Source organism: Synchiropus splendidus, chromosome 1 (assembly GCF_027744825.2).
Source record: "Synchiropus splendidus isolate RoL2022-P1 chromosome 1, RoL_Sspl_1.0, whole genome shotgun sequence".
NCBI lineage: Eukaryota > Metazoa > Chordata > Actinopteri > Syngnathiformes > Callionymidae > Synchiropus > Synchiropus splendidus.
Window position 1 is genome coordinate 53,751,114 of NC_071334.1, and position 26,347 is coordinate 53,777,460.

The 26,347-nt window shown below is 41.6% G+C and overlaps 3 protein-coding genes across 4 annotated transcripts; 2 read left to right on the plus strand and 1 right to left on the minus strand.

Annotated features, from left to right (window-relative positions):
- Nucleotides 1-253: 253 nt before the first annotated feature.
- LOC128769027 (sphingosine 1-phosphate receptor 3) lies at nucleotides 254-3,283 on the plus strand. Its single transcript, XM_053882261.1, has 2 exons — nucleotides 254-415; nucleotides 1,093-3,283. Exon 2 carries the CDS (start codon nucleotides 1,155-1,157, stop codon nucleotides 2,283-2,285), a length of 1,131 nt encoding a protein of 376 aa, XP_053738236.1. The 5' UTR covers nucleotides 254-415; nucleotides 1,093-1,154; the 3' UTR covers nucleotides 2,286-3,283.
- Nucleotides 3,284-3,823: 540 nt separating this feature from the next.
- shc3 (SHC (Src homology 2 domain containing) transforming protein 3) lies at nucleotides 3,824-24,921 on the minus strand. Of its 2 annotated transcripts, XM_053854785.1 has the most exons (14): nucleotides 24,706-24,921; nucleotides 21,324-21,458; nucleotides 18,997-20,238; nucleotides 16,861-16,931; nucleotides 13,885-13,948; nucleotides 12,971-13,090; nucleotides 11,379-11,432; nucleotides 11,153-11,204; nucleotides 10,944-11,073; nucleotides 10,710-10,863; nucleotides 9,959-10,052; nucleotides 9,694-9,879; nucleotides 8,301-8,626; nucleotides 3,824-6,988 (listed from the first exon to the last, which is right to left on the minus strand). In XM_053854785.1, the coding sequence occupies exons 3-14, from the start codon at nucleotides 19,621-19,623 to the stop codon at nucleotides 6,860-6,862; spliced, it is 2,007 nt and encodes a 668-aa protein (XP_053710760.1). In that variant the 5' UTR covers nucleotides 19,624-20,238; nucleotides 21,324-21,458; nucleotides 24,706-24,921; the 3' UTR covers nucleotides 3,824-6,859. The 2 variants fall into 2 exon arrangements, with proteins under 2 accessions (XP_053710760.1, XP_053710759.1); XM_053854784.1 differs by having other exon boundaries at nucleotides 18,997-21,458.
- zgc:86839 (Cyclin-dependent kinases regulatory subunit 2-like) lies at nucleotides 24,248-26,261 on the plus strand. The gene is made up of 3 exons (XM_053854786.1): nucleotides 24,248-24,541; nucleotides 24,692-24,819; nucleotides 25,365-26,261. The coding sequence occupies exons 1-3, from the start codon at nucleotides 24,438-24,440 to the stop codon at nucleotides 25,406-25,408; spliced, it is 276 nt and encodes a 91-aa protein (XP_053710761.1). The 5' UTR covers nucleotides 24,248-24,437; the 3' UTR covers nucleotides 25,409-26,261.
- Nucleotides 26,262-26,347: the final 86 nt, after the last annotated feature.

Sequence of the window (26,347 nt, forward strand, 5' to 3'; positions counted from 1 at the left end):
CATAGATAGATAGATAGATAGATAGATAGATAGATAGACAGACAGACAGACAGACAGACAGACAGACAGACAGACAGACAGACAGACAGACAGGCAGACAGAAGTTGCGGCAGCAGTGACGAACAAGTCAAGTTGCCCTTCTTTCCATTACAGCATGCCACTAGAGCGAGCTCCAGAATGATGCACACACCTCAGACACACCTCCTAGAGATGGGGCAGGAGGAGGGAAAAGAGGAGGAGTGACAGGGTTTGACTCTCAGTCCGCAGCAGGCAACTATTGAGTTAGGAGTAAAGGATGAGGCGCACCAAGGGAAGAGAAGAAAATTGAGATCGTAGCCGAGTAAAGATCAAACCTGTGAGGTGTGAGATGTGTGTCTTCTGGAGGGACTCTGAGCAGAAGAGCTGGACTCACACGGTAAGACCTGTTCTTGAACCTGCATGGAGGGAGCAACCAGGTTGAGTTTGAGCTTGAGCTTGTGCCAGATGCTCATCATCATAGTTCAGGACCGGAGAGTAAATTGAACCCATTATTTTGGACTTATGAAACCACTTCACTCAACTGTTACTGACTGAGATGTTTTGAAACTTATCTACAACACTGCATGCAGCTTGTAATTGGCTACCTGCAAAGAAGGAGACATGCAGAGAGACCAAAGTTCCAGAGCTCTGGGAGGAAACTGGAGAACCAGAGGAAACAGTAAAAATACCGACATTTGAAAACATCAGTAAACACAGCTACCAGGTAGATTTGTCATCACCAGTTTCACACACAGCAAGAGTAAGAAACTACGATGTTGGAAACAAGCAACATGCTTAGTTTATCACAGTTTTTGTTTTAGAATGTGTGGAAGTCAATTAAAGAACGGTACAGGAACAGCTCTTCACTGACCTATAACGGCATCTAACTTTATCATTTAGCTGAAACAAATACAAGAAAAGGCTCAATAAATGTTTAGGATTTAAAATAATAATAATAATAATGAAGAAACATAGTTGCCAGTCTGAGCGTCATCCATAGCTGTCTGTTGTTAAAAGAAAACTGGCTCATGAAAGGTGAAAACCACATTCAAAATCTATGCCTTTCCTGTCCAGACACTGGACTTGCTGTGGCTCAAACCTTTGGACCCGCAGCGCCACCACCAGATGTCCTGAAGATGATCAACCCTCAGATCTACCTGCACTACAACTACACAGGCAAGCTGGACCACCGGCCCACCATCTCCAGCCCGGGAGCCATGGACATCAAGACCATCGTGTTTCTGGTGGTGTGCAGCTTCATTGTGTTGGAGAACCTGACGGTGCTGGTGGCCATCTGGAGGAACCAGCGCTTCCACAATCGCATGTATTTCTTCATCGGCAACCTGGCGCTGTGCGACATGCTGGCCGGAGTGGCCTACCTGGTCAACCTGCTGCTGTCCGGAGAGAAGACGCTGCAGCTGTCGCCTGCGCTCTGGTTTGTCAGGGAGGGGAGCATGTTTGTGGCTCTGGGCGCGTCCATCTTCAGCCTGCTGGCCATCGCCATCGAGAGACACCTGACCATGATTAAAATGAGGCCTTACGACCACAACAAGAACTACAGGGTCTTCCTGCTCATCGGCACATGCTGGCTGATCGCCATCTCCTTCGGGGCTCTGCCCATTCTGGGTTGGAACTGCTTAGACAACCTCCCTGACTGCTCCACCATTCTCCCACTCTACACCAAAAAGTACGTGGCCTTCTCCATCTCCATCTTCATCGTTCTGCTGCTGGCCATGTCAGTGCTTTACATCCGTATCTACATCCTGGTGAAGTCCAGCAGTCAGAAGGTGAGCAAGAACAGCAGCCCGGACCACGCCATGTCACTGCTGCGCACCGTCATCATCGTGGTGGGCGTCTTCATCGCCTGCTGGACGCCCATCTTTGTCCTGCTTCTTGTGGACGTGGCCTGCGAGCAGCGCCGGCGCTGCCTCATCCTCTACAAAGCCGACTGGTTCGTGGCGGTGGCTGTGCTGAACTCGGCCATGAACCCCATCATCTACACTCTGGCCAGCTGCGAGATGAGACGTGCCTTCCTCAGACTGGTGTGCGGAGCCTGCTATGCTGGCAAGGATTCGGTGAACGGGAGCGTGTACCAGCAAGCTCGGGAGCTCAGCCGCAGCAGGAGCAAGTCTTGGAGCAGCCAGATAAACCAGAACCAACTGAGCTCCAGCAAGGCCGAGCTGGACCGAGAGCCAGAGCAGGCGGGTGATGAGGCCCAAAGCACTGCGGGTGGGAACAAAGCGTGCACTGGAGCACAGACCACATAAGAACTGAGGCGTAATCCCACATGACACCAGGAACTGCTTCCAAACTTTGATCCGGTTCAAGTTTTTGACATGAAAAACAGCCGTTAACACAATGACAAAGAAGGATATTTATTACCCCAAAACGTTTTTGCGTTTTATATACACGTCATTGAGGATCTGAAAGTATTCATGGAAGTTGCTGGCGACAGAACATTGTGACCTGTTTAGTCAAGTGTCGCTAAAGCTTGTGAATGTACAGAGTGAAGCATAGACGGTCACTATATTCCAGCTGATTTAATGACAGAAAATGTTGATAGAGGACGGTGGAAGCGTTTTATTACCCGGAAAAGCGTCAATGATGGTGGTGTAAGCTTAGAGGAAGTATTAACTACTAACGCCCATGAAACGTGGCAATTGCTGTGAGAGCCGAGCTCCATCTGCTGGTTAATAGTGGAAGTTACAGAATTCTGCAAAGATGTTGCATGTGGACGAAATGTTGACGGAGACAAATACCAGACCTTCTCAGTCTGATTCATTCAGTATTAAAATCGTTTTGTGTGAATTCTCGATGTACGTAGCTGTATACATGAACAAATATTCCCATTTATACTGAACAATAGGAGGTCTGTAACGGCAGAGATTCTCTATAGCGCCATCTGCTGAGTCGTAATGGACATATAAACTCGCCGACGTCATTCGCAATAAACGTATCTCCATTTGATATTTCAGAACGCAACCATCTCATATTAAGCTGAAAGCATGATGAGTATATATTTCCAGATGCACGCGAATGCAACACAGGAGGAGAAGCGAAAAAATAAACGCAACTAGAGAAGCAGGACCCACAGCAGGTGTTTCTTGAATGGTCGTGATACATTTTCAAGAAGTGTTATATTCAAGTGTTACATAAAGCTGTTTGGAACTGGATGTACTCACTGGGTATTCCTGGTTGACGCCGCCTAATGACGTCATCGTCCATCTTCCCATCTTTGACGAAGCATTGCGACTCCTTTGATCTCAGCCAGACTTTTGGGGGGGGGGGGGGGGGGGGGGGGTTGTACTATCTCCATTCCATGCGTTATACGTAAAAATAAGCGTTGCTCGACAAAAATGAAGAATCGAAAATGTCTTTTCTCGTCCATAATTTAAATTGTCTGTTGTTTATCATTGAAATTGTCATTGTTTACACTGTTGTATGAAAATCACTGGGAAACGATTAAAGAAAACGAATAACATCCACCGTAAACACGTTCTGGCACACGCGCACAAACCATGGGTGTTGAACAATATTTGACTTCATCTAGAGCGACATCAGCTGGACAGAAATAAGGATTGTTTTTTTTTTTTACGTGTATTCGACACGACTTGAATGGAATATATTACGGTAAATTCAGAAAGACAAATGACTTGCTGTTCACCAATCTAACACACACACACACCAGGTCAGAGTAACGACTGGATCCAAAGACAAAGTCAGCAACCCTCATTTGGACTGTTTTTATTTAGATTCTATTCCTGTTGCAAAATAGTGACTTCTGCTGTGATTCTCTTGGACAATATTCAGAATCTGGAAATGATACATTTATTATAATATATATCTGGAGAGGGAGACAAAAGAGGAAACGTTCATCTCAAGCATCAACACGCAGCAGGACCAGACCCGACCCGGCGTGACGGGTCATGCCCCGGTCACGATCAGCTTTTGCACTTTGAAGAAAGGAACTTGAAAAACAACAAACTAAAGGCACATTTCATCAACAGAAGGATGTGACAGTGATGACGTTGTTTCAAACATTCACTTCAGAATGTGATACTTTCATGTTGTTCATGAGTGCCGATCTGTTGCCGGGGCGGGGGGTTGTTGCACCAGGAATTTAAAGAGCTCCAGCTGCACTCCAAGTCTTGGCGTCACATTGCTCTTGTTCTGTGGTAGATGCAAGCAAAGCTATCCTTTGTCTGCTGCTAGTAGTGGAAATAAAAACATGCCTTCTGCCTCATATTTCGTCAACAACACTGAACTCCGCAAACTAGCTCTGTCACAGAGCCAACATTGAATCAGTTTAGATGTGTGAAGGTTCTTCATCATCCAGGCCATCGTACTTAGATGAAGCAGGCAAGTTAAGCTCTGGTAGCTCCAGTGTCTATTTAAATACTCAAATTCAATCAAGTCTACTAGAACTTGGAGTTGCTGGAAATCTCTCTGGAACAGAAGGCACATACTTATGAGCAAACAAATCCAGACCATTTAATCTAAAAGCTGGTGATTTTGATCAGACACCACATCTGAAGGTAGTAAATAAGAAGACCATCATGTAGGAAAATCACACGTTTGGAGGTGCTGATCCACAGCCTCTTTGATTCAATGACCAAACCAACAGAAACATGTCAAAAGTAAAATTTGTGTATCATTGAGTCTGTTAATAAGCAAGAACAGACATGTTAATATTATTGGTGTAGAAATTGGTGGTCAATGTCATTCTAGTCAGTTAAGTCGGAAGAGCTTCCTGGTAAGCTAGGGTCTAACACGGACATAATGTCAGGTAGCACAGTACACCTGGACAAACCCTAGCAGAATCGATATCCTAAGTAGCTTGGACAGAGAAACCACAAGTAAAGCTGCACACCCTGTAACCCGGCAACAGATGAAAGTGAAACATACATTTTCTTCATATGAAAGACAAAAAAAAATGTAAAAAAGTAAAACCTGCTGATGTCAGTGTTGGACGTCGATGTAAAACATTAAAAGGACTGCTGGAGTGTGTCATGAGATGCTCCTCCCTCTTGCAGCAAAATATAGGCACGTTAATATTTTACATTGCATCTGTCTCGTAGTCACACTATGATTTCGGTTGGATGTAAGATGGCTCGGTGCATTTTGCCGTATTCATGAAGCTGTGAATCATTTCCAAAACACAACAGGAAACAGTCTGGACAGGCCGCCGTGAAGTGACGCGTGATTCATGTGTCCACTTCCAGATCACCAGTCAGAGCTTGAGTGAAATAAAATCAGCATCTATTCAAGTCACAGCAAGACCAGATCCTTCTTTGTCAACAGGCTATCAGGAGGAATGGGGGCTTTTTGGTGCCAAATTTGGACGATGAGTCTTTGTTCAATATACGCTCACTGGCAATTTCATTAACCAAACATAACTTTTGCCACACCAATTCTTACATCAAATTCTATTAGTATTTTGGGAAATGAGTTTGTATAGTATCTGAAGAGAAAAACGAACGAACCAGTGTCAAAGAGAGATGAAGCACAGCGACGGGCTGTGGAGAAATTTGACAAAATATTTATAATTGTATAACTGTAGAATGTCTTTTCTTCAGCTGTGGGAATTCAAAATAATAATTAGCAACAAAATTGAAAGCAAATTGAAAGATTTTTATGTTTTTGTATTATTTTACAAGTGGATCAATGGCATTCTTTTCTTCATGATTATAATACTCTCACATTAGCCTAATAAATAGTGCAATTCTTATAATGCCAAGAATACTTTTCCTATCATAATACTGATCCAATATAAGTGATGCACTTGTTAGGAAATGCTGTAAAAAGTGCAACAATCTAAAACCAGTGGAATCAAATCTGTTTCATTGACTGCCAGCAAGTTAAACTAATAAATAACAATGAAGCCAGCATCCACACCCCAGACACTACTGAACTGCAGCACATACTGTACATTCCAGAACCATTTGTTGTTTGTTTGGGTAATTCAATTTCACTCAGTTTGCAGCAACGTAACAAAGATTCATCCTCATTTCATGCCTAGTGAGACGACCAGTGAGTGTAAACATGCTTATGGTGAACTCCTCTAAAGTGATTGTGCTATTTACCCGTGGTAGCTGAACTAATAATTCACAAAGTCAGTAAATAATGTGAGAATATTCAGTGCTGCCAAACTAATCATCCACTACACACTGAAAACAATAATCCATAGAAAACCAACTCTCAAATCATCACTATTGCAAAAGCAAAAGTTATTGTACAGTGTCAGCAAACACAAGCACCTGGTCCAAATAAAGGGGTTTTGGGGGTCTACGAACAACGTCCACGACAACAGCTGATTTTAAGTCATGCGACTGCAGTGACACGAGAAAAAGAAAGTTTGTCTTCGGATGCTAGTCGTCTCCCACTACTGTAAAGCAAAATCACCTGTAATCCATGCTTTCATTCCGTAGAGCAACTAATCTGCGGAGCTGACAGTTGGTGACGCTTTTTCCGGAAAAGAATTCAATATAAACAGCTTTGTAGACGGATCTGATTTCCCAACCTTCTAACCAGCAGCTCTTGTAGAAATGTGGTTGTGCTTGACAGACAAAAATCAGTTCTTATTCTAAAATACTCTGCTAACACCTCTGTGAAGTTTCCTCTAAACTACAAGAACAACCGTCTTTAAAATCTGTTTGAACATCAAATCAGGATAGAATGTTCAAATGCACCTAAATCTTCTCAAAAATATAGCATTTCAGTCGTCGCAACAAAATAAGAACAGTTCTATAAATATTTTTCATCTTTAACCAGTCGTCCTCAGTCTACAGTGTCACGATGGCAACTTCTCCCTAAGGCTCCACTGCAATGTTTGTGTTTTCAGTCACAGTTTCCTTCCCACAGGCTGCAGGAGACAGAGTTCACTCCCAGCAGACACAATTGGTAGATTGTTGTCACGGTGATGACCAATAAGGTGGCTAATGCTGTCAAAGACGTGATCTTTTGTCCGTACCTTTGGAGACAGAAAAAAGAAAGGGAGAGGTTATTGCCCTATCTTGTAACGTTTGTGACAACGCCCTGACCTCCTCTACACTGCTTACTTTTGGGTGAACAACAGAAAATGCACACACACACACGTAACCAAAACAGGAAGTGGCCCATCCATCCAGCAGGATGGGCTCCATGCTAGTGGGGTTTTTGCAAATCAAAGGTTTCATGTTCATACGAACTCCAGAGTGAAAAAAACAATTGAAAAGCCATTCCTTTACAGTAAGGAAAGGCGAGGAGGACTACATTTGCTTAGGGGCCAGTACTGAAACAGTGGTGAGAGGCAAAAGACAAAAGGAGAGAAGAATGGAGTTTTATATTCTTACTTAAGTTACATATGATAAAATAAACAATTAACAACAATTAAATATGAAAGAAAAAAAGCATGAAGAAGAAAATTATGACATCATGAGCTTTAAACATTATTTGATTCGATATTGTTTATGCAATTTTTATTTAATGATTCCTAGTGTAAATAAGGGATGGTTATCAGTATCAACCTGGATCGTGTATTGGATTTTTTTTTTTTTTTTTTTTTTTTAAGATTTTCACCAAACCGATCCATAGTATATAGCAATGTACATAGTAATGTACAATAAATAAAGCACAGTTTGTTTTTTTACTTTTGCTCTGATCCATAAATACAGCCCACATCGGCTCTCAGCCCAAGGAAGACTCCACAAGTGTTCACACTATGTAGCTACTGACAAGCAGAAACTCAATCGGGCACATATTTCAAATGCACTTTTGCAATGATTCACTGCCACATGACTTTCCTGTGCAATTCTTTGGCCTCTGTTCATCCAGCATGTATTTCAACTAATAAAATGGTCTCTAAAGGTGTTTCTATTTGCTTCTATTTTTGATGGCACATCAGACTAAAATATCCACAATGAAATATGTTAAACAAAAGCTGGTACTGTTGACAGAGGATTGAAGGAAAATTAAATAGTGGAGATGTTTTTACTACTTATAGGTACAGCACAACAGCTTTCATTTACTCATCCTCACACTGCTTATTAGTTTATTTAGACGTTCTTTTAAGTGTGTGGGGTTGATCATGAGATGAGAGGCCTGCAGATGGACTGATCTCAGTGACTTATGAGTCTGGATGAGTTGGAAAAAAAAAAAAATCATACTTAATCGCTCTTTGCCTTGATAAAAACTAAATGTGAAATTAAACACAGCAATCGAATTTAAATATTATCACATTGTTCTTCAAGAATTAAGGAATGATGATCTTATCTCTATTTTAGTTACCAAGGGTGAATCCTTACCGTCCCCTCCGGGTCCACTAGCAGAAGGTGCTTTGCGAGTCCGTTGTGCATGCCCGTCAGTACAAAGGAACCCGGGTTGGTGGTGCTCTTACGAACCAGGAAGTCTCCGTCTTCAATCAGCAGCTTCTCAGCATCACGGCGGCTCATCTTGCCGTGGTACCACATCTGACCCTCGAGCTCCTCCTGAGCTCTGAAGGCCAGTGACCGCACCAGCAAAGGACTGGAGTTGTCCACGGATGCAGCCTTCTGGAGACCAGCTATCTGGGACTGGGGCTGAGATTGGGATGGAGGATGTGACTGGGACTGGATGGCGTCCTCAAAGGGCTCTGGTGGATAAGAGTATTGAAAGATTGGCACAAGACAGGATATATATGTAAAATGACACCTAATCTGCTGTGCCATGCGACTACTGGGCGATTCTGCAAAATAGTCTATACCAGGTGTCTCCGACTCGGGTGCGGCAGGTCCTTGATCCAACCAATCCAGCACAAATTGGTTAACCAACCAGGTCTTTTAGATCAACTAGCAGCACCGGACTGACACTCACGTTTTGTATACATATATCTTACTGTGTGACACCTGAATGGTGCACTGGACTGCACCACACTGGGCCCTTTCAGTGCCAATTGGAAACGTATAAACTCCTCACATTTCCACTCGAGGCAACTCTTGATGCTTCAAGATGAAATTGAATAGCACTTATCACTTGCACTTGGTTGAGCACTTACTACGAACCACCAGCACCAACATGGCATATATGACAATGGCATAGAAACAACATAACACTCTACTCACATTAAGGACATAGTATTCAAGGCAACTTAAAACACTTTAAGTTAAAGGTGGTAAATCTAGTTCTCAATGAATCAAACTGGATACAAGCCTTTGTGACATCACTGGAGGTAGATACTGTCAGCACACCAAGCCGTCATGCAGCCAGACATACAAGTCATGTGAGCCTGTTCTTCTTGACAAAAGATGAAAAGTGTCATAAGAAATGTCAAGTAAGTTTAAAGAACAAGGGGCAAGTGCAACCTTCTGTGTTTTGCTGCTTTGCACAATTATTTTGATTATATTTTATGAACCTACTATTCTTCCTCAAAAACTCTTGACAAATGTCTCATCATCCGTTGATATTGCTGCTAGTACCAGTTTGGTACCACCAGTGACGTCACAAGATGGCAGCGGAGTTTGGCCCTCTTATAACAACCTTTTCAGAATCGCAATGTGTTTTATGGTAGTATATTGAAACGAAATTCAATAAATTTTTTTGTACACTGCACTTGGAATAAAACTTCTGTCCAGTTATGAATTGTTGGTGTTGGGAGACATTAAATACACATCATGCCACTAGCAGCTTTACTACGGCGTAGCAAGAGTAGACAGGACTCACTCATATCAAACAAGTCCTTCTGTGGACTTTCTTTGGCTGCAACTGCCATCCCTTTGGTCACATTCTCGGCCTCGGCCTGAAGAGCGGCCAGAACCTGGACGTCAATCTGCTGCGTGTTCACGTATGTGGCCACCTCGCCTGCTTTCCCCCCTTTACTCTCCGGTTGACTGCTTATGTCAAAGGACCCTGGAAATGAGGCACAGTATAAGCAGTCATGATACGTCATTGAAGACATAGCTCCCAAGTTGGCATTGGACCACCTTACCCTGTTGAATAAAGCTGGACTTCTTCTCTTCGCCCCAGTTCTCTCCACAGTGTCGACCCTGATAGTATGTCTGGTCCACAGAGGCCAGACCCATCTGAGCAGAGGAAGGCGTTTGATTCATTCATTCATTCATTTCCCCAAATGTGACACAGATTTTCTTACATCAGTGGGATTGACTGTGTTTCATGAACAACACAAAGAACAGACTTTGTGGAAGACCACACAACAACGCTTGATGGATTGACTTTGTTTTTAACTGCCGCCAAGTTGGACTGAGCCATCAAACTATGCAGCATACATTTCACGGGGAAAGATGCAACGACATGACCTACTGCATTGTGGGTTCTGTGGAGAACCACTGGTGCTCAATCGAATCACTTTTTCATATTCTTGTCCTGGATCAGCACTTTTATGTCACTCACAACCCAAACAAGTTTTAATAATTTTATTTTGAAGCAAAGCTACTCGGAGAATATGTTGTCCACCAGGTTTTTTTTTTTTTGAAGGTCAAACCAATTCTACAAAAGTTATAAAAGCTTGGCATTATGAACAACAACAACCAATGGGATTCAAATTGAAATGCTTTTTCAGATGGAAGCTCCTAAAGCACACGATCACTGAAAAGTGGAAAATCTTCCAGCCATGTACAAACAAACCTTCCCACATAGGTTTGTTGTTGTTTCAACTTCTAGTACAAACGTATTTCTTACAACAACTACCAAAAGCTATTGTCTTTTCGGATCAACTGTACCTGACATCCATCTGATGTTGAATTCTGACTGGTCAGACGGGTGTCGATGAAGCCTCCAGGAGGGGGCATCTTGCCAGGTATATTGTTGTAGTAAGGATGCTCTGCTGACTCTTCCTCTTCCTCCGTCCACGGCGGCTCCTCTACATTTACCACCCTGAAAATGAAATCAAAACATGCAGCTTGGGCTCATATATTGTCACTGTCTGTATCAGACATTTCAAATGAAGGGCTCACCTGTCATGAGTGCAGGGGAGTTTTGTGGCCGGGCACTGCAGGTACTGCTGGAAGCGAAGGTCAAAGGCCTGACCGATGGTGCAGATTACATCCTGGGCCAGGCCGTCCGAACACTCCAGGATATGACAAGCTGGTCAAGGTAGGAGCAAAAAGTCATTAACAGCTTGTTCTACTATCTATTTCAAATAACCACAGAAAAAAATGTTCACCTCGTCTGTTCACAGGGTCCTTTGCTACATAGGCAACATAATCAGTCGTGTCCTGAAACACATATATGGAGGTTGTTAGGAGATATATTGGAGTCAGACCAATCATATCTGCAACAACAAATCAAAGACATCATATTCTACATTGTCTGCACTCGATACAAAGAACAAAATGTGGCTTTATTGCAAAGGTCAAAAAAGCAGTGACATCTGCATTTGAGGTACTTACAGGGTCTCCTCCTGATGCAAAGGAGATAGACTGCATATGATGGTTGGCAATGATCTAATGAAAGAAACGGACATGTATTAATACGTTTAAAAACACAAAGACTGACAAGCAAATTGAAATAATGTGACTCAAAATAGAATCACACAGGTGGTCATCGAAAGTACTTCAAGCTATATACTGTATGCAAGCAATATGTGAATTGTGCAGGACAAATGTAAACAACGGACAAGTGGATAAACCTCAGTTGCATTTGATGCTACACTTTGATTCCACCTGCTGGTGATTAGATTAGATTAGATTAGATTAGATGACCTTTATTAGTCCCACACTGGTGAAATTCAACATGTCACAGCAGCAGCCAATGACAACAACAACACTGACACAATCAAAGACAAGATACAAAACAAACATCAAGACAACACATCCACAAAGCATCAGCAAAAAAAAATAAATCAAACAACACAAGACAAATAAATATCTATAATACACAAACAAACATCATGACAAAATAAATAAATAAAATAGATGTAAAGATAAGGAAATAGATATTGCATAGATTATGGTAAATTATATAAATATGTCCTGACATTGATCATTTTTGATTAACCTGGACAGAACCCTTCAATATTCTTCCTTTAATAACCAGCTAAAATGTGCTAAAAACAGGTTTGAGGTTGTGAAAATAAATAGATAAACTTGCACCAGGGGTACGGGCGCCACGTTACACTGGTGAACATACGACTGTCACGCTCTGACACTGACAGTAGGACTGGAAAATTAGCCACAAATGGTAATCAGAATCTTTCCTAAAACTTTGTTGCTCCCTCCATAGCCGTCATCCCATGCTCCCTGACACGGCGAGGGAGGTCACAGCTGGGTCATTACTGTTATTAGCGCAATTTGTTTTCCTGAGCTAATTAAGAAGAAATAACAAGCAGCAGTGAACTTTGGATCCATTTTTCATCAAGAAACTGCAGGTAGAGGGTCCAACGTTGCCCCAGCGGCGGAGGGAGGAGGACAGGCTGTTCACGTAGGATCTTTTGGGATTATTGATTGGTTGTTAAAAACGCTGTCAATGGCCCCTTCATTTAGTTTGATATTTCGAAGGAGATCACAGCAAAATGCATTATTTTTTTAAATAAATGCACAAGAGACATACGCCGAACGAGAACCGGCAAACTTGTGAATCACAGTGCTGTGATTTAACCACTATAGTACCGCAAAGTCACGTGACTTGATGCTCAACCGAGCATAACAGCCGCGATTGCTATTCCGCAGCTTTGAATAGAACGGGATCAGGATCCTTCGTATAGCGCAAAATGATACTACACTTGTACTACTACGCTGTCGCTCAAAAAAATCTATTCGATTGGTTGGGTAGCGCCGGCGAGGTAGGTTGGCCTGGGGTCCACAGTGAATACATACTGTACAGACAGGTCTTCATATCACTGTGAGTTATGAATCCGTTATCACTGAGCAACCACTGCCTTGATCACGCTGCAAATCATGACTCAAACATGTAAAATGAAAAGTGAAAAAATATTTTTAAAAATATGAACCATCAGTGAGTATTGTATTCAAAAACCACATACCTGTTTGCAGTCCGGCGTCATTAGGTTGAGGCTACTGGTGGAGATATTTAGGTTGATGGACATGCCAGCAAACTGCAGGTTGCTCTTTCCAAGGATATTGGACAGTGATTTAGAGGGTGGCTGGGCAGAACACAAAAGGCAGACATACATTAGTGAGGTCCATTTTCCTCCTTATTAACTCATACACAGTATTTTTCATTCTTAACAAGAGTGGGACTTCTGTTATATTAAAGCCCATACTGTAACCATCATATGTGAATCAAACTTAATCTGCACCTGGGCTTCACTATACGAGTGAATGCACTTCAACTGAAAACAGGAGTCAGGCTTCAGCTTTCATTCCATGCTTAGATCTTAAGGTTGTCACATGCTGCACATACAAACACACGTTTGCCAACCAAAACAAATGGCCAACCCTAACCATTACTCTGAACTTACTTATGATGACCCAGTTATTTCGAAGTCTTCATCCTCAAATTGAGGCTTCCCCTTGTGGGGTCCAGCCACATTGCCAAACGGTCCTCACAGGAATAGTGTTTTGTCAAGAATTGGTCCCCACAAAGTAGGATAAACAAGCAGTACGCGCACACACACACGCACACACAGCCTCCTGATCACAGATATTGTGAACTACATGAGTCACTGAGCACTGTGCGCAATGCATCATGGGATAGAGCTACGCCTACACAGTCCCAGCACCTCTTCATGTCTTTTCTCTCCAAGAACAATCTCTCATTATGCCTCTTCCTGTCTGAATACTCCACTGAAGGGAAGTGTAATACAAAGGATAACTACCTATCAATTTCTATTTTCTGTCACTAGTGATTGTCTCAATATCTTCTCTGTCTCAACAAATCTATATTGAACGGGTCGTGCCATCTCTGACTGAGCGCTTTCTGATCTCACTCATGTACCTTTTTCTTTCGGGGACCTCCTTTTGTGCCTGGAACAGCCTCACACACCAGGCTGATGGCCTCCCTAAAGACGAGATGAATGAATAAATGTTTATTTCCATTCCCGGATACATTGCAATCGTGTTACAGGTTACATGACATTTGTGTAACCATCATGTCGGTTTCTACTCATAACTTGTGAATGACACGTCCTGGACTTGAATTTTGACACACCACTTTATTTATCTGAATTAATCATTTTAGTCAGTGTTACTCATAAGAAACGTGCACATCAGCATCTCAGCAGTAGAACATGTGTAAACCCAGCCACTAAGAGAGCAGATCCTTCCAGAGTAGCAATGTAGGGGAAGCAAAGTCCCACCCAGCTGATTAGAGTAGAAACTAGGGATTTATTATTCGCATTTCAATCGTGAACACTATTTTTTAAACAGCCTACATTTGCAATACATGCAATACATGCATTTACAAACCACTATTCTAGCATACATTAATAGACTGGTCACCGCAGCGCAATATGTCGGGGGAAACAGAGAGGTGTATTAGAACTGTATTCTTCATTGTTTCTATTCAGTTGTGCGTTGTCACTGCACTCAGTCAAAGCATAATTATTCCTTTATTACATCGTAAATTCTTAGTGTTATTTATTAGCATTTATTAATATTTAAATAAGTAATAAATGTATAATGTTTTTCCTGCAGATCGTGATTATTGAACACAAATAATCATGATTATAATTTTGACCATAATCCCACAACCCTCCTGCAAACAGCGGATGAAATATCATTCAAAACAAATCAGACGTGGAAGGTATCATCCAAGCAATCAGTCAATATGAAAGGGAAGATTGTGTGAAAAAAAAACAGCAACAACTGGTTTGAGAAGAAGCCGCAAACACTGCTCTCTGATCACTGTATATAACTTTTGCATACAACTTTTCTTTGCGTCTGCCTCTGCAATGCAGCAACAGCTGGAGAAAGGTGCTGAAACACTCATCGGTCCTGGGAAGTCTGTTCATCATTAGACTGAAGTTGCACTGTTTCATCATCCACCACTTGTCCCTGATAGAGTGATTAATAGCGAATGATGAGTACAATTTCTATGAACAATAGTGAAAAATACACTGAGACATTAATGCAAGTGACACTTAAGGGCCAGGAAGAGTATGTTGACCTCAATTACAGCTACGGGGGTACAGTTACAGTTCAGTTTCAATATTCATAGGTCAGTTATTTTAGGACTTTTTTCTTTTTTTGTTGTTAGTTGTTGATTTATTTATGAATTATTCATTCACAGTCTGAAGTGGAGACATAAGGATTGTTGTCTGTCACTGTTAATCAGAGTAACCACCTATTCCTGCGATATAAAAGAAACCTAAAATAACATTTCTTGACAAAGCTGTTCCTCTCACCTACTGATAGTTAGCAGATAAATAAACAATGGTTACTCATAAAAGGGATCATCATTAGAAGTTGTAGAAGTTGATAGACATATCAATTAAAACACAATGTATGGTTTACAGACAGTAGCTCTGACTCAAAGTCAGGATGGCAAGTCAGAAGACAAGCAGGGGAAATAAAAGGAGAAGAGGAAGACAACCTAGTATGTGACTAAGGTGAAGGATGCTTTTTAGTAGACATACATACATATAACACAATGACAATAATAACATAATGTAACAATGTTACCTTCATTATTATTTTGAGTAAAGACTTGGATGTCTATATCCAGACAAGTACAAAACCTGTATGACTGCATCCAAAGCAAATATAGGAACTGAATGAGGCATTTTTGGGAGACAAACGGATACAGATCAGAGTGTGCACACAGCCACACAGTGCTGCCCTTAGCTAGTGGAGCAGAAAAGTGGACATGACACAATCGGATGTGACTCTCAGCCCTTGGCTCACAGCACATTAGTCAATGATTTTACAGATGAGACAAAAATAGTCATACACATGTATGTTGTTTTTGAAGGAAGTAAAGGATTTTTGCCAAAACCTTTCAAATATGAACCAATATCAATGGCGTATTCACATAGATTGCTTTTATTAAAGCATTTAAAATTGCTTTGTAATAAATTAATTTTGGATCGATGAGGCATGTAGGCGTTTAGGCGGGGTGTTATGACGTGAGTATTTTTGGGCATATTTTGAAGAATTATGAAGAAATCTGAGACAACGATCATGCATAGAGGATATGTACAGAAGAGGTTGAATTCCACTAAGCCACTCATTATCACCCATATTTCATTTTTCATCTAATATTATTTCAGTATTAATGCTCTTATGTATTTGTTCCACACAGTTACTTCATCCATACTCTAGTTAGATTTTTTTTATTTGAAATTGACGCCAATGAGTTCAATAGGGAAGCAGGTGGTGGTAACATTCCTGAACTCATTGCTCCGCATACACAAGCAACACTGGGATCACTGCAGCGCCATCTGTACCGCAGAGAGTTACGAATCTTCAAAGGATTCATGGATCCAGATGGTAATTTGGAACAACACCAAAATTTTGTGTTCCTTGTCCGAATATACATGTCCATATAAAATTCGATTGAAATCCATACGTTAAATTAAGGTTATAAGGCAGGCAGTCAAATAAACACAGACTATTACCTCTTAGACGGAGTGTCAAACTTTGATACTTTGATGGAGTATCACAGCTTTGTTGTGCACATCTGTTAACTGAGATGTATAGTGAATAGGTTCATCAGAGGATGTTATACAATAGTAATGAAAAAATATATATTTTCTTTAGTGGTTGCGTACTGTACATGTAGGCAAAGCGGCAGCTCTGCCTCAGAAAGCAACCACATGTCATTCAAGCATGTGATCAGACCAGCACAGTGGGCCTTGAAATGGACGTGTTGCAGCAAAGGAACTGTCGGACTGTCACACAATGAACCGCAACAAACCAGTTGCCATAATCTTCTACGTATAGCAAAGAAAAGGTATATGAAGGAAAAGCATACCTAGTTATTTGTGACCTTGTGGTGAAGTCCAGAGACCTCATGGATTGCAGAACTTCAATACAACCAAGGTACTGGGAAGAATACAAGAATGGTTAATAATCAATAGCGATTAAAACATTTAATAAGACAGGGTGACTATTTAGAGCATACATACATCCCCAGTTAACCAGCACTTAGCCGTGTTCAGGGTAGCGGGGAGTGCTGGAGCCTATCCCAGCGGTCATTGGGTGAGATGCAGGAAAACACCCAGGACAGGCCGCCAGGCCCACACACCATTCACGCTGGGCTTTTTAGAGTGTCCAATTGACCTAGTGAGCATGTCTTTGGGTAGTGGAAGGAAGCCGGAGTACCCAGAGTAAACCCCCGTTCACATGGTGAGAACATTCAAACTTCACCCAAAAAAGGTCCAGAGGTTCTCACCTTAAATAATCCTTTTCATACTCTTACTTGACCTTTCCACTTCTATGAGACTGCAAGTTCTAGAAAACAAAGGCCATTTTGCCAATATGTTGAAGAATTATGATCAGTGATAAGAACCAAGTAAAATGCAGAACTAAGTGAGTCCAAAAATACATCAAACACTGCGAAATATGGCAGAAAACGATTTTGGGAATATTGTGGGATATCATTCCCTCAAAATGCAATAACAAACAAAATGTGATTCACAGTGCAAAGGAACACCAGGAGCTCAACAACAACAGCACAGTGTTACATTCAAGAAAACCTGTTCCTATTACCACACAAAGAAAATTCAATAATTTTACAAAAAAAAAGAATACTGCAATGATACAATTAACATGAGCAATGTGTCATCAATACTATATTATATATAAGTGACCCCAAAAAACAAGCCGCCAAGGGTTTGCTAGGGGTCAGTGTACTCAATGTCAAGGCACTTATGACGCTGCATGTTTAGTGTCCAGTCCTCCTCAGTAGTCACAGATCCTGTGCTTTAACATGCTGCATTGTTGTTGTGCATTTCTTCATCTTAAGTGAACATCTACCACCTGGTCTGGTTCTCTAAAGGGTCTCGTACTGTGCAAAAGATTTTATTATTTGTCACTCTAGTGTTCATCAAAGACAAAGATTCTGCTTTTTCTTTTCATATTGAAGGTTTTTGTTCCAAAACTCGCCTTACGTGCAAAGGGTGAAAAGTGTGAGTCAAAACAGTGTCAGTGTCAATCAATGTCCCTACTGAGTAATGGTGCATGAAGTGCGGGGAGTGACCACATGATGTTAATTAAAAGTGCTGTGAGCAGAACAGCATGTTGAACTCAATACTCAGACCACAGGAAAAGCAGGAGGCTGGAGGCGAAAGTCCCCTTTTCTCTGTCAGTGCGGATGCTGTCGGCAACATCGACTGGACAAATAAGTGCTTGCAGCCCTAACACAGTTAATGGAATGTCACGCTGGTCCCAGAGACTGTCGTCTTTGTTCAGAGTCGTCGTAGGTATCATATGATAGCAATCAAAGCCTAACTTGATTTGGATGGCAACTCATTTCGCCAGACAATGGTTTGCCCATTTATAAATGTTTCAGTGGCTGCGTTAAGAAAAGGGCTTTAAATGTACAGTACACTGGGGTAGTTTGAACGCTCCACTGTAGACGGTTTACCCAGTTCATTTTCATTTCACTTGACACCCTGAGGAAGCCGAGGTCTACATCATCACTCCCCATGCCAGTGACTCATAGCCAGCATGATGATATTCAGTGCCTTACAGTTGTGCGCCAACTTGCTCCCCTTTAAATGATGTACACTGAGTGCACACCAACAATTACTGGGGTAATAAGATAAACATTAAATCCTCCCTGTCCACCATTTCATAGTCTGAGGACTAATACAGCCACACAGCTGAATGTACAGAAATAACACATCACCATGGTTACAAAGCGTAGCGCCATGGCTGTACAAATGGCTGCTTGAAGCAATATTACCAGCAAATTATATTTTATTGCTTTGTATGTTTGGATTACTTAATGTTCATTTTGTGGTCAATGCGCTTCACTTCAGGCTACTACCTGGTTTCAAGGGCATGTTGTGATGTACAAGGGAAACATGGTTTCCTCTTCCTCTCTTACAGGTGGATGAGCTTGTTTAACAGTGTGTCATGAGCAAAGACAAAAATATCCACTGACCTTTACAATGTATGTGACTCCTGGTCCAGAGATCTTGTCACTGGAGTGTAGCCATCCCCTGGAGGGTTTGCTCACCAGTCCACCTGAGTTCCAGTCCTCTCCTCCATGTTGAAGCTCCTCCAGCCTGCTCTTCTTGCTCATGCTGACTGCTGGCTCCAGCTGCGAGCAGGGGGTCGAGCTGCACAGAGAGCCGCCCACACCAGAGGCTGCTGCTGCTGCTGCTGCTGCTGCTGTGGCTGCGCTGGGACTGGATCCACAGGAGCCGCCGGAGCCCGATCCCCCACCCCCCTGCAGCTTAGACACGGCCAGGTCCTTCACAGCCGAGGGCAGACCCTTAATGGCCAGCAAGCTCCCTGAGTTGCTGAATTTCAGGTTGGACACCTTGTTGATGAGGGTGCAGAGGGTGGTACCTCCATCTTCCAGGTGGTCAGAGCCGTGGCTGGTGGCGGTGCTGGAAGAAGTGGTGCCAGAGGAGGGCTGCACCTCGGTCGGGGGTGTGTAGGATGTCTCGGCTGCAGAATGGGGATTAGCCGAGACCTTGGAGTTCATGGACAGGCCGTGGAGAAGATCATCGACGGATGTTACTGACTCATTCCTGAAGCGGTTGTATTTGGTACGGTGAAGCATACCCTTCTCTCTCTTGAACTCTCCACTCTCCCCACCAAGCGATGCACACAGCCTGCCTCTTTCACAAGTGTGCTGGCAGACGCGGCTGAGCCGAGCTGATTACCCGCTCCATTAACATAGCAGCGGTGCGGCGGCGGTAGATACAGGTAGCAAACGTCTTTGAGCAATCAGAAGCCACCTGACTGTAATTTCCTCTATTGAGGTGACAGTGGCGCTTGTGTTGTGCTGCCGCTTCTGTCGCCAAACTGCTAAGTAAAATCCACAGCTGTAATCCAATCAGTCAGAGGGAAATGTGGCGACAAAATCCGTGGAAACACAAATGTAAAAGCTGAGGAAGCAAAGTAGGAGCTGTTGTTGGGTTTCCAGCGGTGACACTGTTGCCACAGCAAAAAATAATGATTTCTCGCCCGACAGAAAAAAACAAAAATAAAAATAAATAATCCAAAAAGTATGGAAGCAGAGAAAAGCTCTGTATTGTCGATGATCAGCAACACTGTGAGGGAAGAGCAAACACTGTGTACTGACTGCTGCCTGCCTGCTCAGAGCTGAAGCATGACTCACTGATCTGAGAAAACCTTCTCAACAAAAGGCTTGCTGAACACTGCAAATCACTTCCTGTTGGAGGGAGAGAGAAAAATAACTCCCACTTACAGCACAGAACCAATCAATTTTTAAATTCCCCAGTCTGTTATTAGTTCAGAGAAATGTGCACCCTCTTGCTTGTTTAGTGAGAAATAAAAAAGATGCGGTTGTTTTAAATAACATAGCAAGATAATTCATGCAAAACAATTTCATCCAAAGATGAAATCAAAACATGGCATGTAAATAAAAATGGAAATCAATGAGTGGCATATCGCTAACACAAGAGAAACAGCCATTTTTTTTACTTTCCATCCAAACGTCATTTCAGTCCATCCACAAATTAGAATTCATATCTGATTATCTGCTAAAAATAAGCACATTTGTGAGTGATTTGCCTGATTATAACTAAAACACATTATAATAATTTATAAAAACGAAGACAAAACATACGACGGCCATTGTGCACCGTTGTGCAGGACATACAGCGATGTCCCAGTGCTTCATATCATCAACCAAAAGTAAGATATCAATTTAAAACAACAACCTGTTTCTCAGAAAGACGTCAGGTACAGCATTAAGTCTAAATATATACGCATCAACTGGCTCTACTTGAACTCCCTGAATGACACAACTCAGAAACAAACAGCAAGAACGACATGTTTCTACAGTCAATGCGAGAGCTAATGGGACAAACGAAAAAGCTATGGAGTCTCCTTAAAACCAGCAGCAACGAAGAAGCATCTTTGTCTCCCTGCTGGAGGAAAGCACACAGCCAGACACCATTCATGTAAAATGTCCTCAGGAGCATCTAGCAAAGCCAAAAGACTGACGCTCATTCATAAGCAGCTTCCGCTCTCACTCTGCCGCAGACTTCGCACTGCAGTCCCTCCCAACATCTCTCTTCCCTGCCTGGCAAATATAGAAAAAGAGGGAGAGAAAAAAAACACCGCGTCTGCCTTCTCTCCTTAGAAACAAAGGAAAAAGACAAAAGCAGGGAGGAAAATCATAGCCCCTCGCAAATCAAAAGTGGCAGCAGGATAAAAGTGCAAACGGGCAGAAGAGAAAACAAGCGTGCAATATTTAGCCTTTTATGTGAATGAAATAGCAGGCTGGCATACCAATGTTTCTGTGAATGGAAGCAAGGCCTTTCTGCCTCTGCAAGGCAATCCCTTGGGATGGCAGGGTCTTATCCAATGAGGAGCCGGCAGGATGACTCATTCAGGGAGGCTTGCAGAATAGTGGAAGAGACCATTCTGAAAGCAGGTACACGTTTCCTTATAACCGCCTGGTCCATGGCTTCAAGCGTCATCAGCTTCAAGTAAAATGCAAGAGGTGGAACTACAGTGTGATTGTGACATTATAATGATATCAATGAAAGCATCAGCTTCTTAGCAAAGATGCACATATACACCCCCACTACGGCTGTCACTACTTACTGCTCTTTTTCAACAACCTCCAATAGTCACCACCTACACATCTAATTGGTGATTATCAGCAGGGATGCATGAGGAGAACAGGTAGTAAAATGAGCAAGAGCATGAACTAATAGAGACATGTATGTTATATATATATATATATATATATATATATATATATATATATATCAGGCTGGAAACTATACTTAGTACGGTCCTTTTTATTTTAGATTAGATTTAGATTATACATATACGGATTTGATTGAGGCTATTTTTTTCCATTGTTTTATAATCATATTTAGTATTTCTCATATCTTTCACTGATAACAATAGAGGGAAAATTGTTATTTTTATTTTTTAAGTTTTAAATTAAATTAAAAATACTCACTTTACCTGTGGGAGAACAGTATTGACCATATATACATGTGAACTATACCTATACATGTGAACTAACCTATATAACTGTAATCGCAGCAGTCACAGTCACAGGGATGTTATATATATATATATATATATATATATATATATATATATATATATATATATATATATATATATATATATTATAACTGCGAGTTATTTGATGTCATGTTTGGGATTCCTCTGTGAAAATTTCAGGACTGTTGGACCATGACATGCAGAAAATATTTTCTTCTAGATAAACAGGCTTTCATTTAGGGCAACAACTAATGATCATTTCGACTAGTCACGGACAACTTTACTAGTCGACATATGACGTGCAGGTGAGGCCGAACATGATAACATGTCCGTTTGTCTGTTGGTAAATAGAATACATAAATATACAATGTATGTAAATTGCTGTAAATGTGATACATTCCTTACATTTACACAAAAATGAGGAGGATGTAGGTCTACTATTATTACCCGCTCTGTAGGATTGTGAGGGGGACGTTGCTCACTAATATACTGGCATAGAGGTAAATGAGGGTGACATCAGTAGGTAACAGCAAACAAGGACATGGGAACAGACAAAAGGAGTGTCCATTGACAAGGAATGGATATTGCACTGTCTCCACTAGATGACTGTTGCCTGGCTATTTTGAGGCAAGCATGAAGCTAAATGATCTGTGTAACAGTGACTTGAGACAGACAATATTACTAATAATGTTTTTTTGTTTTGTTATCTGAAACTAATTAAGATCTTCCATTTATACAAGACTGCAATTTCAATTATTTATCTCTGGTAGCACTGAGGTCATAGCTGTGGAGAAGTGCAGGCATGTCAGAGTTGTAGTGCAAAGCTAATACAATGTCCAATAGTCCATAAACCGAGGCAACACAAAATTAGTTCAACTTCATTAGAAAAATTATATTATATTATATATTTCCAATGGCACAAAAAAGAAGGGCAACTTTTGAGATGCCACATACAAGGTAAGAAACTGTACGCCTGCCCACATTCAAACAACCCTGTCACTGCCTGATGCGGTACGCCGGAAATTTCGGGACTGGAACCGGAAATTGCGCATGTTTTACCAACTGGCGTTTACTGGTAAGCGCATGCGTCCATGGTTATATCGCGCACAGGTGCACTTTTTTTTTTTACTTAATATTTTTTTTTACTTCTAGAGTCTAAATTAAGAAATTGTATGTTTTATATGATATTCTATTTTTTTTTTTTTATCCAAAAACTCCAGCGCCGCACCACGGTAGACATAAACCTCGTTCAGGGGCAGATGAGCTCGCTCCTGCTCCTTTTAAATCAAAATGAAACAAATTTTAGGAGAAATGTTTCCCATACACTCAGTATTGTATCGGAAGCAATGCACAGTGCAGGTCAATGTATTGGAGGAGTTTGAAATTATTAATGATTCAATAATACTGGATTAAAAAACTAAAGTAGCAGATAGAAACGTGCAATCTCCAGATTACAATGACAAATATTGGTTATTTTAATCATAAAAAATAATCAATTGACTGGTGTGCGCATGCATCAACAGTAAACCGGTTTGTTCATAACGTCCTGCTCCAGCACCATCATTTCCGGCGGACCGCATCAGGCAGACGGACCAGATCGTACTTATGCATGCGTGTAAAAACGTATCATTTTTAACAACTATTTTAGAAAAACCCACAACTTTACGCGCTATAACCAGTAAACACAATTCGAAGACCTTGCGCATGTGTGTTTCTCACATCTGGTTCCAGTCCCGGAACTTCCGGCGGACCACATCAGGCAGTGACAAACCCACACCTGACGCCCTCACCTTCCTAAACAGCGCCACCCTGGGCAAACCTAGAAACTACACTCAAAACGATAGAAGATGACGTTACAACAAAATTATTATTGTGGCTCCAACAATGATGTACGCAGCCCTGCAAGTTATTATAAGTTAATATATACGTTTAAAAACCAAATCTGGAGCGACACTTCTTTGTTTTCATTTCTGGGCTAACTGTTATTTGAGAAAAATAAATACTGTGTGCACTGTGTACCACTACTCCTTTGTCAAGAAAGAAATGATTAGCCATATATTTCTATTCGCACATGTTCGGAGTAACGAAATCGAGTGTTAAAAACAGTGAGATGAAAACAGAAACCAACTGTTAGCTTCGAAGCTAGTCTGTGCTCCGCACACACTAACCACAACAACGCAGAACAAACGCTCCGACCTTGACACAGTGACATCCGTCGACTTGTAAAAGCCGTAACAGTTCACTAAACTAAAATATCACGCATTAATCATCCATTGCCGTAAATGCGCACCTGGCGCTTGATTACGAACCAGAGCCGCCGAGTGGTTCACATGATCTCGGTGAACCAATCGAAGATGGCCGTACCATGTATTTAATCGGATGCTACTCCAGACGTCAGTTTTTGTCGGATTTTACCCAGGAGTCATGTCCCAAAACCAAATATACTATTCTAACAGATACAATGACGACTTGTACGAATATAGGTGAGTCTCTATCAGCGCTATATCAGTGGAGTAAAGTGCACAAGATTGGGAAAGTAGTGTGCGTACAGGAGCGTGGCAGATGCCTTGACTTGTTCAACACAACGGCCAACGTGTGATTCTCACTTTTCGTTTTGTATTTATCCACCTGAGGCACGTTGTCCTACCTCGAGAGATGGCGAAGTATGTCCCACGGTCCCACCTGATGACTGAAGACGAGTGGAGACGACTGGGTGTGCAGCAGTCCCAAGGCTGGATCCACTACATGATACACGAGCCAGGTACTTCTGTCGCCTGTTATGACTCAAGGACGCTGGACTTTCTCTCACACCACAGATTCCTCTTCATGACAAATCTAACGGTCCAGTGATTCTCTGACGTCGAATCCTTGTTTGCTTCTGAAAATTTGACGCCAGTAAATCTGGAGTTACTGAGCTTCAGTTTTCAAAACTACTGGTGAAAGAATTAGACATCTGTATTAAAAAAGGGGGAAATTTGTTATGTATTTGCAAATATACTAATTTTATTTTTATAAAATAGAAGCACTACTTTTTGTTGGGTAGCAATACAGCAACCGTTCATACGTGATTCGCCTGCCCATTAATATATGTGTGTTTGGAGTCCTGCAGTTCAGGAAAATAAAGGGATGCAAAGGAGTATCACTGGCTGAGTTCCTAAATGTTTTGCAAGTACGTCTGGAATATAACAGTTTGGTAAATGGTGAAGATCTCAGTTGAAACATGTGGAGCTGCAGATCAATTGAGCCTTAACCATGTGGTTCTGGGTCCTGGGTCAGGAATATGAATGATCATGTTTTATCTTTCAGAGCCGCACATTCTCCTGTTCCGACGCCCCATCTCCAAGAACTGACCGCTTAAAGGATGCCTTGATTTTTAAAGATTTCATAACGTCATAGTCCTGCCCCTGAGGCCAAACACTCATGCCTTGATGTGGTCTCACGGCTCGAGGCTTTAATGGGAGGGAGCTGCGTCAGTTTTGTCAACACACAATTAGCCAGATGCCTTATTTATCTTTTTATTGTACTTTTTTTGACCGTTAAATTGTTATGAAGAATATTTTTTTCCACATGAATTTGTCAAATTTTGAATAAAAAATGTGTTAAAATGAGGCCATTTAATGATCCGTTACCAACATTTGCCGCTAGATGGCGCCGGTGTAAGATTTATGAATCTGGCTCTAATTCCATTTTCACTTAACACCGTTTGGTCCTTAACTTTTGTGATTGTAATGCGTTTCCAGTGTACACTGGTAAACAACAAAAATGAAGCACCATTTCATCAAAAGCGTTAAAATGATTTGAACTTTTAAGACCACCTGATTCGATTTGTCTTTTCATAGTTTGCCCCCAAAGCGTTCACAACTTCATCCAGACATGTCAAGATTAAGTTTTATTATTTTGACTGCAAAACGAGCACAAGGTTCCAGCATAGAGATGCTTTGCATTCAGTTTTACTGAAATGAGAATATATACACAAAAATTGAGGACACATTTCCACTGCACATGGTTGTCTTGACTGTCTTCTGGACCAGCAGATCCTTTCAAACAGATGTGAATAAAAGCTCCACAAGTGACACAGCTCATCTCTGTTTCGATGTCACAAATGAGGCTGACACCAAGAAAGTGGGTTTCAAGTCTTCAGTGGCCATCACAGCTTTCCTGTTAAACACAAGTGAATGAACTTGTGTCACGTTACTTCATAAATCAAGCAGATCCCATCACTGCAAAATTAATGTATAATACTAATATACCAGAGAGGGGAGAAGCTTTACTATGAATGTATTAAAGTG

Bases quoted from the DNA above. Each gene is read 5' to 3' on its own strand.
- LOC128769027 (XM_053882261.1), top strand. From the start codon at position 1,155: ATGATCAACCCTCAGATCTACCTGCACTACAACTACACAGGCAAGCTG.
- shc3 (XM_053854785.1), bottom strand. From the start codon at position 19,623: ATGCTTCACCGTACCAAATACAACCGCTTCAGGAATGAGTCAGTAACA. The intron at 11,074-11,152 runs GTGAACATTTTT...TACCTTGACCAG, and splicing joins GGACCCTGTGAACAGACGAG to CTTGTCATATCCTGGAGTGT. The intron at 8,627-9,693 runs GTGAGTCCTGTC...CTTATCCACCAG, and splicing joins GAAGGACTTGTTTGATATGA to AGCCCTTTGAGGACGCCATC.
- zgc:86839 (XM_053854786.1), top strand. From the start codon at position 24,438: ATGCTACTCCAGACGTCAGTTTTTGTCGGATTTTACCCAGGAGTCATG. The intron at 24,542-24,691 runs GTGAGTCTCTAT...TATCCACCTGAG, and splicing joins GACGACTTGTACGAATATAG to GCACGTTGTCCTACCTCGAG. The intron at 24,820-25,364 runs GTACTTCTGTCG...TTTATCTTTCAG, and splicing joins CTACATGATACACGAGCCAG to AGCCGCACATTCTCCTGTTC.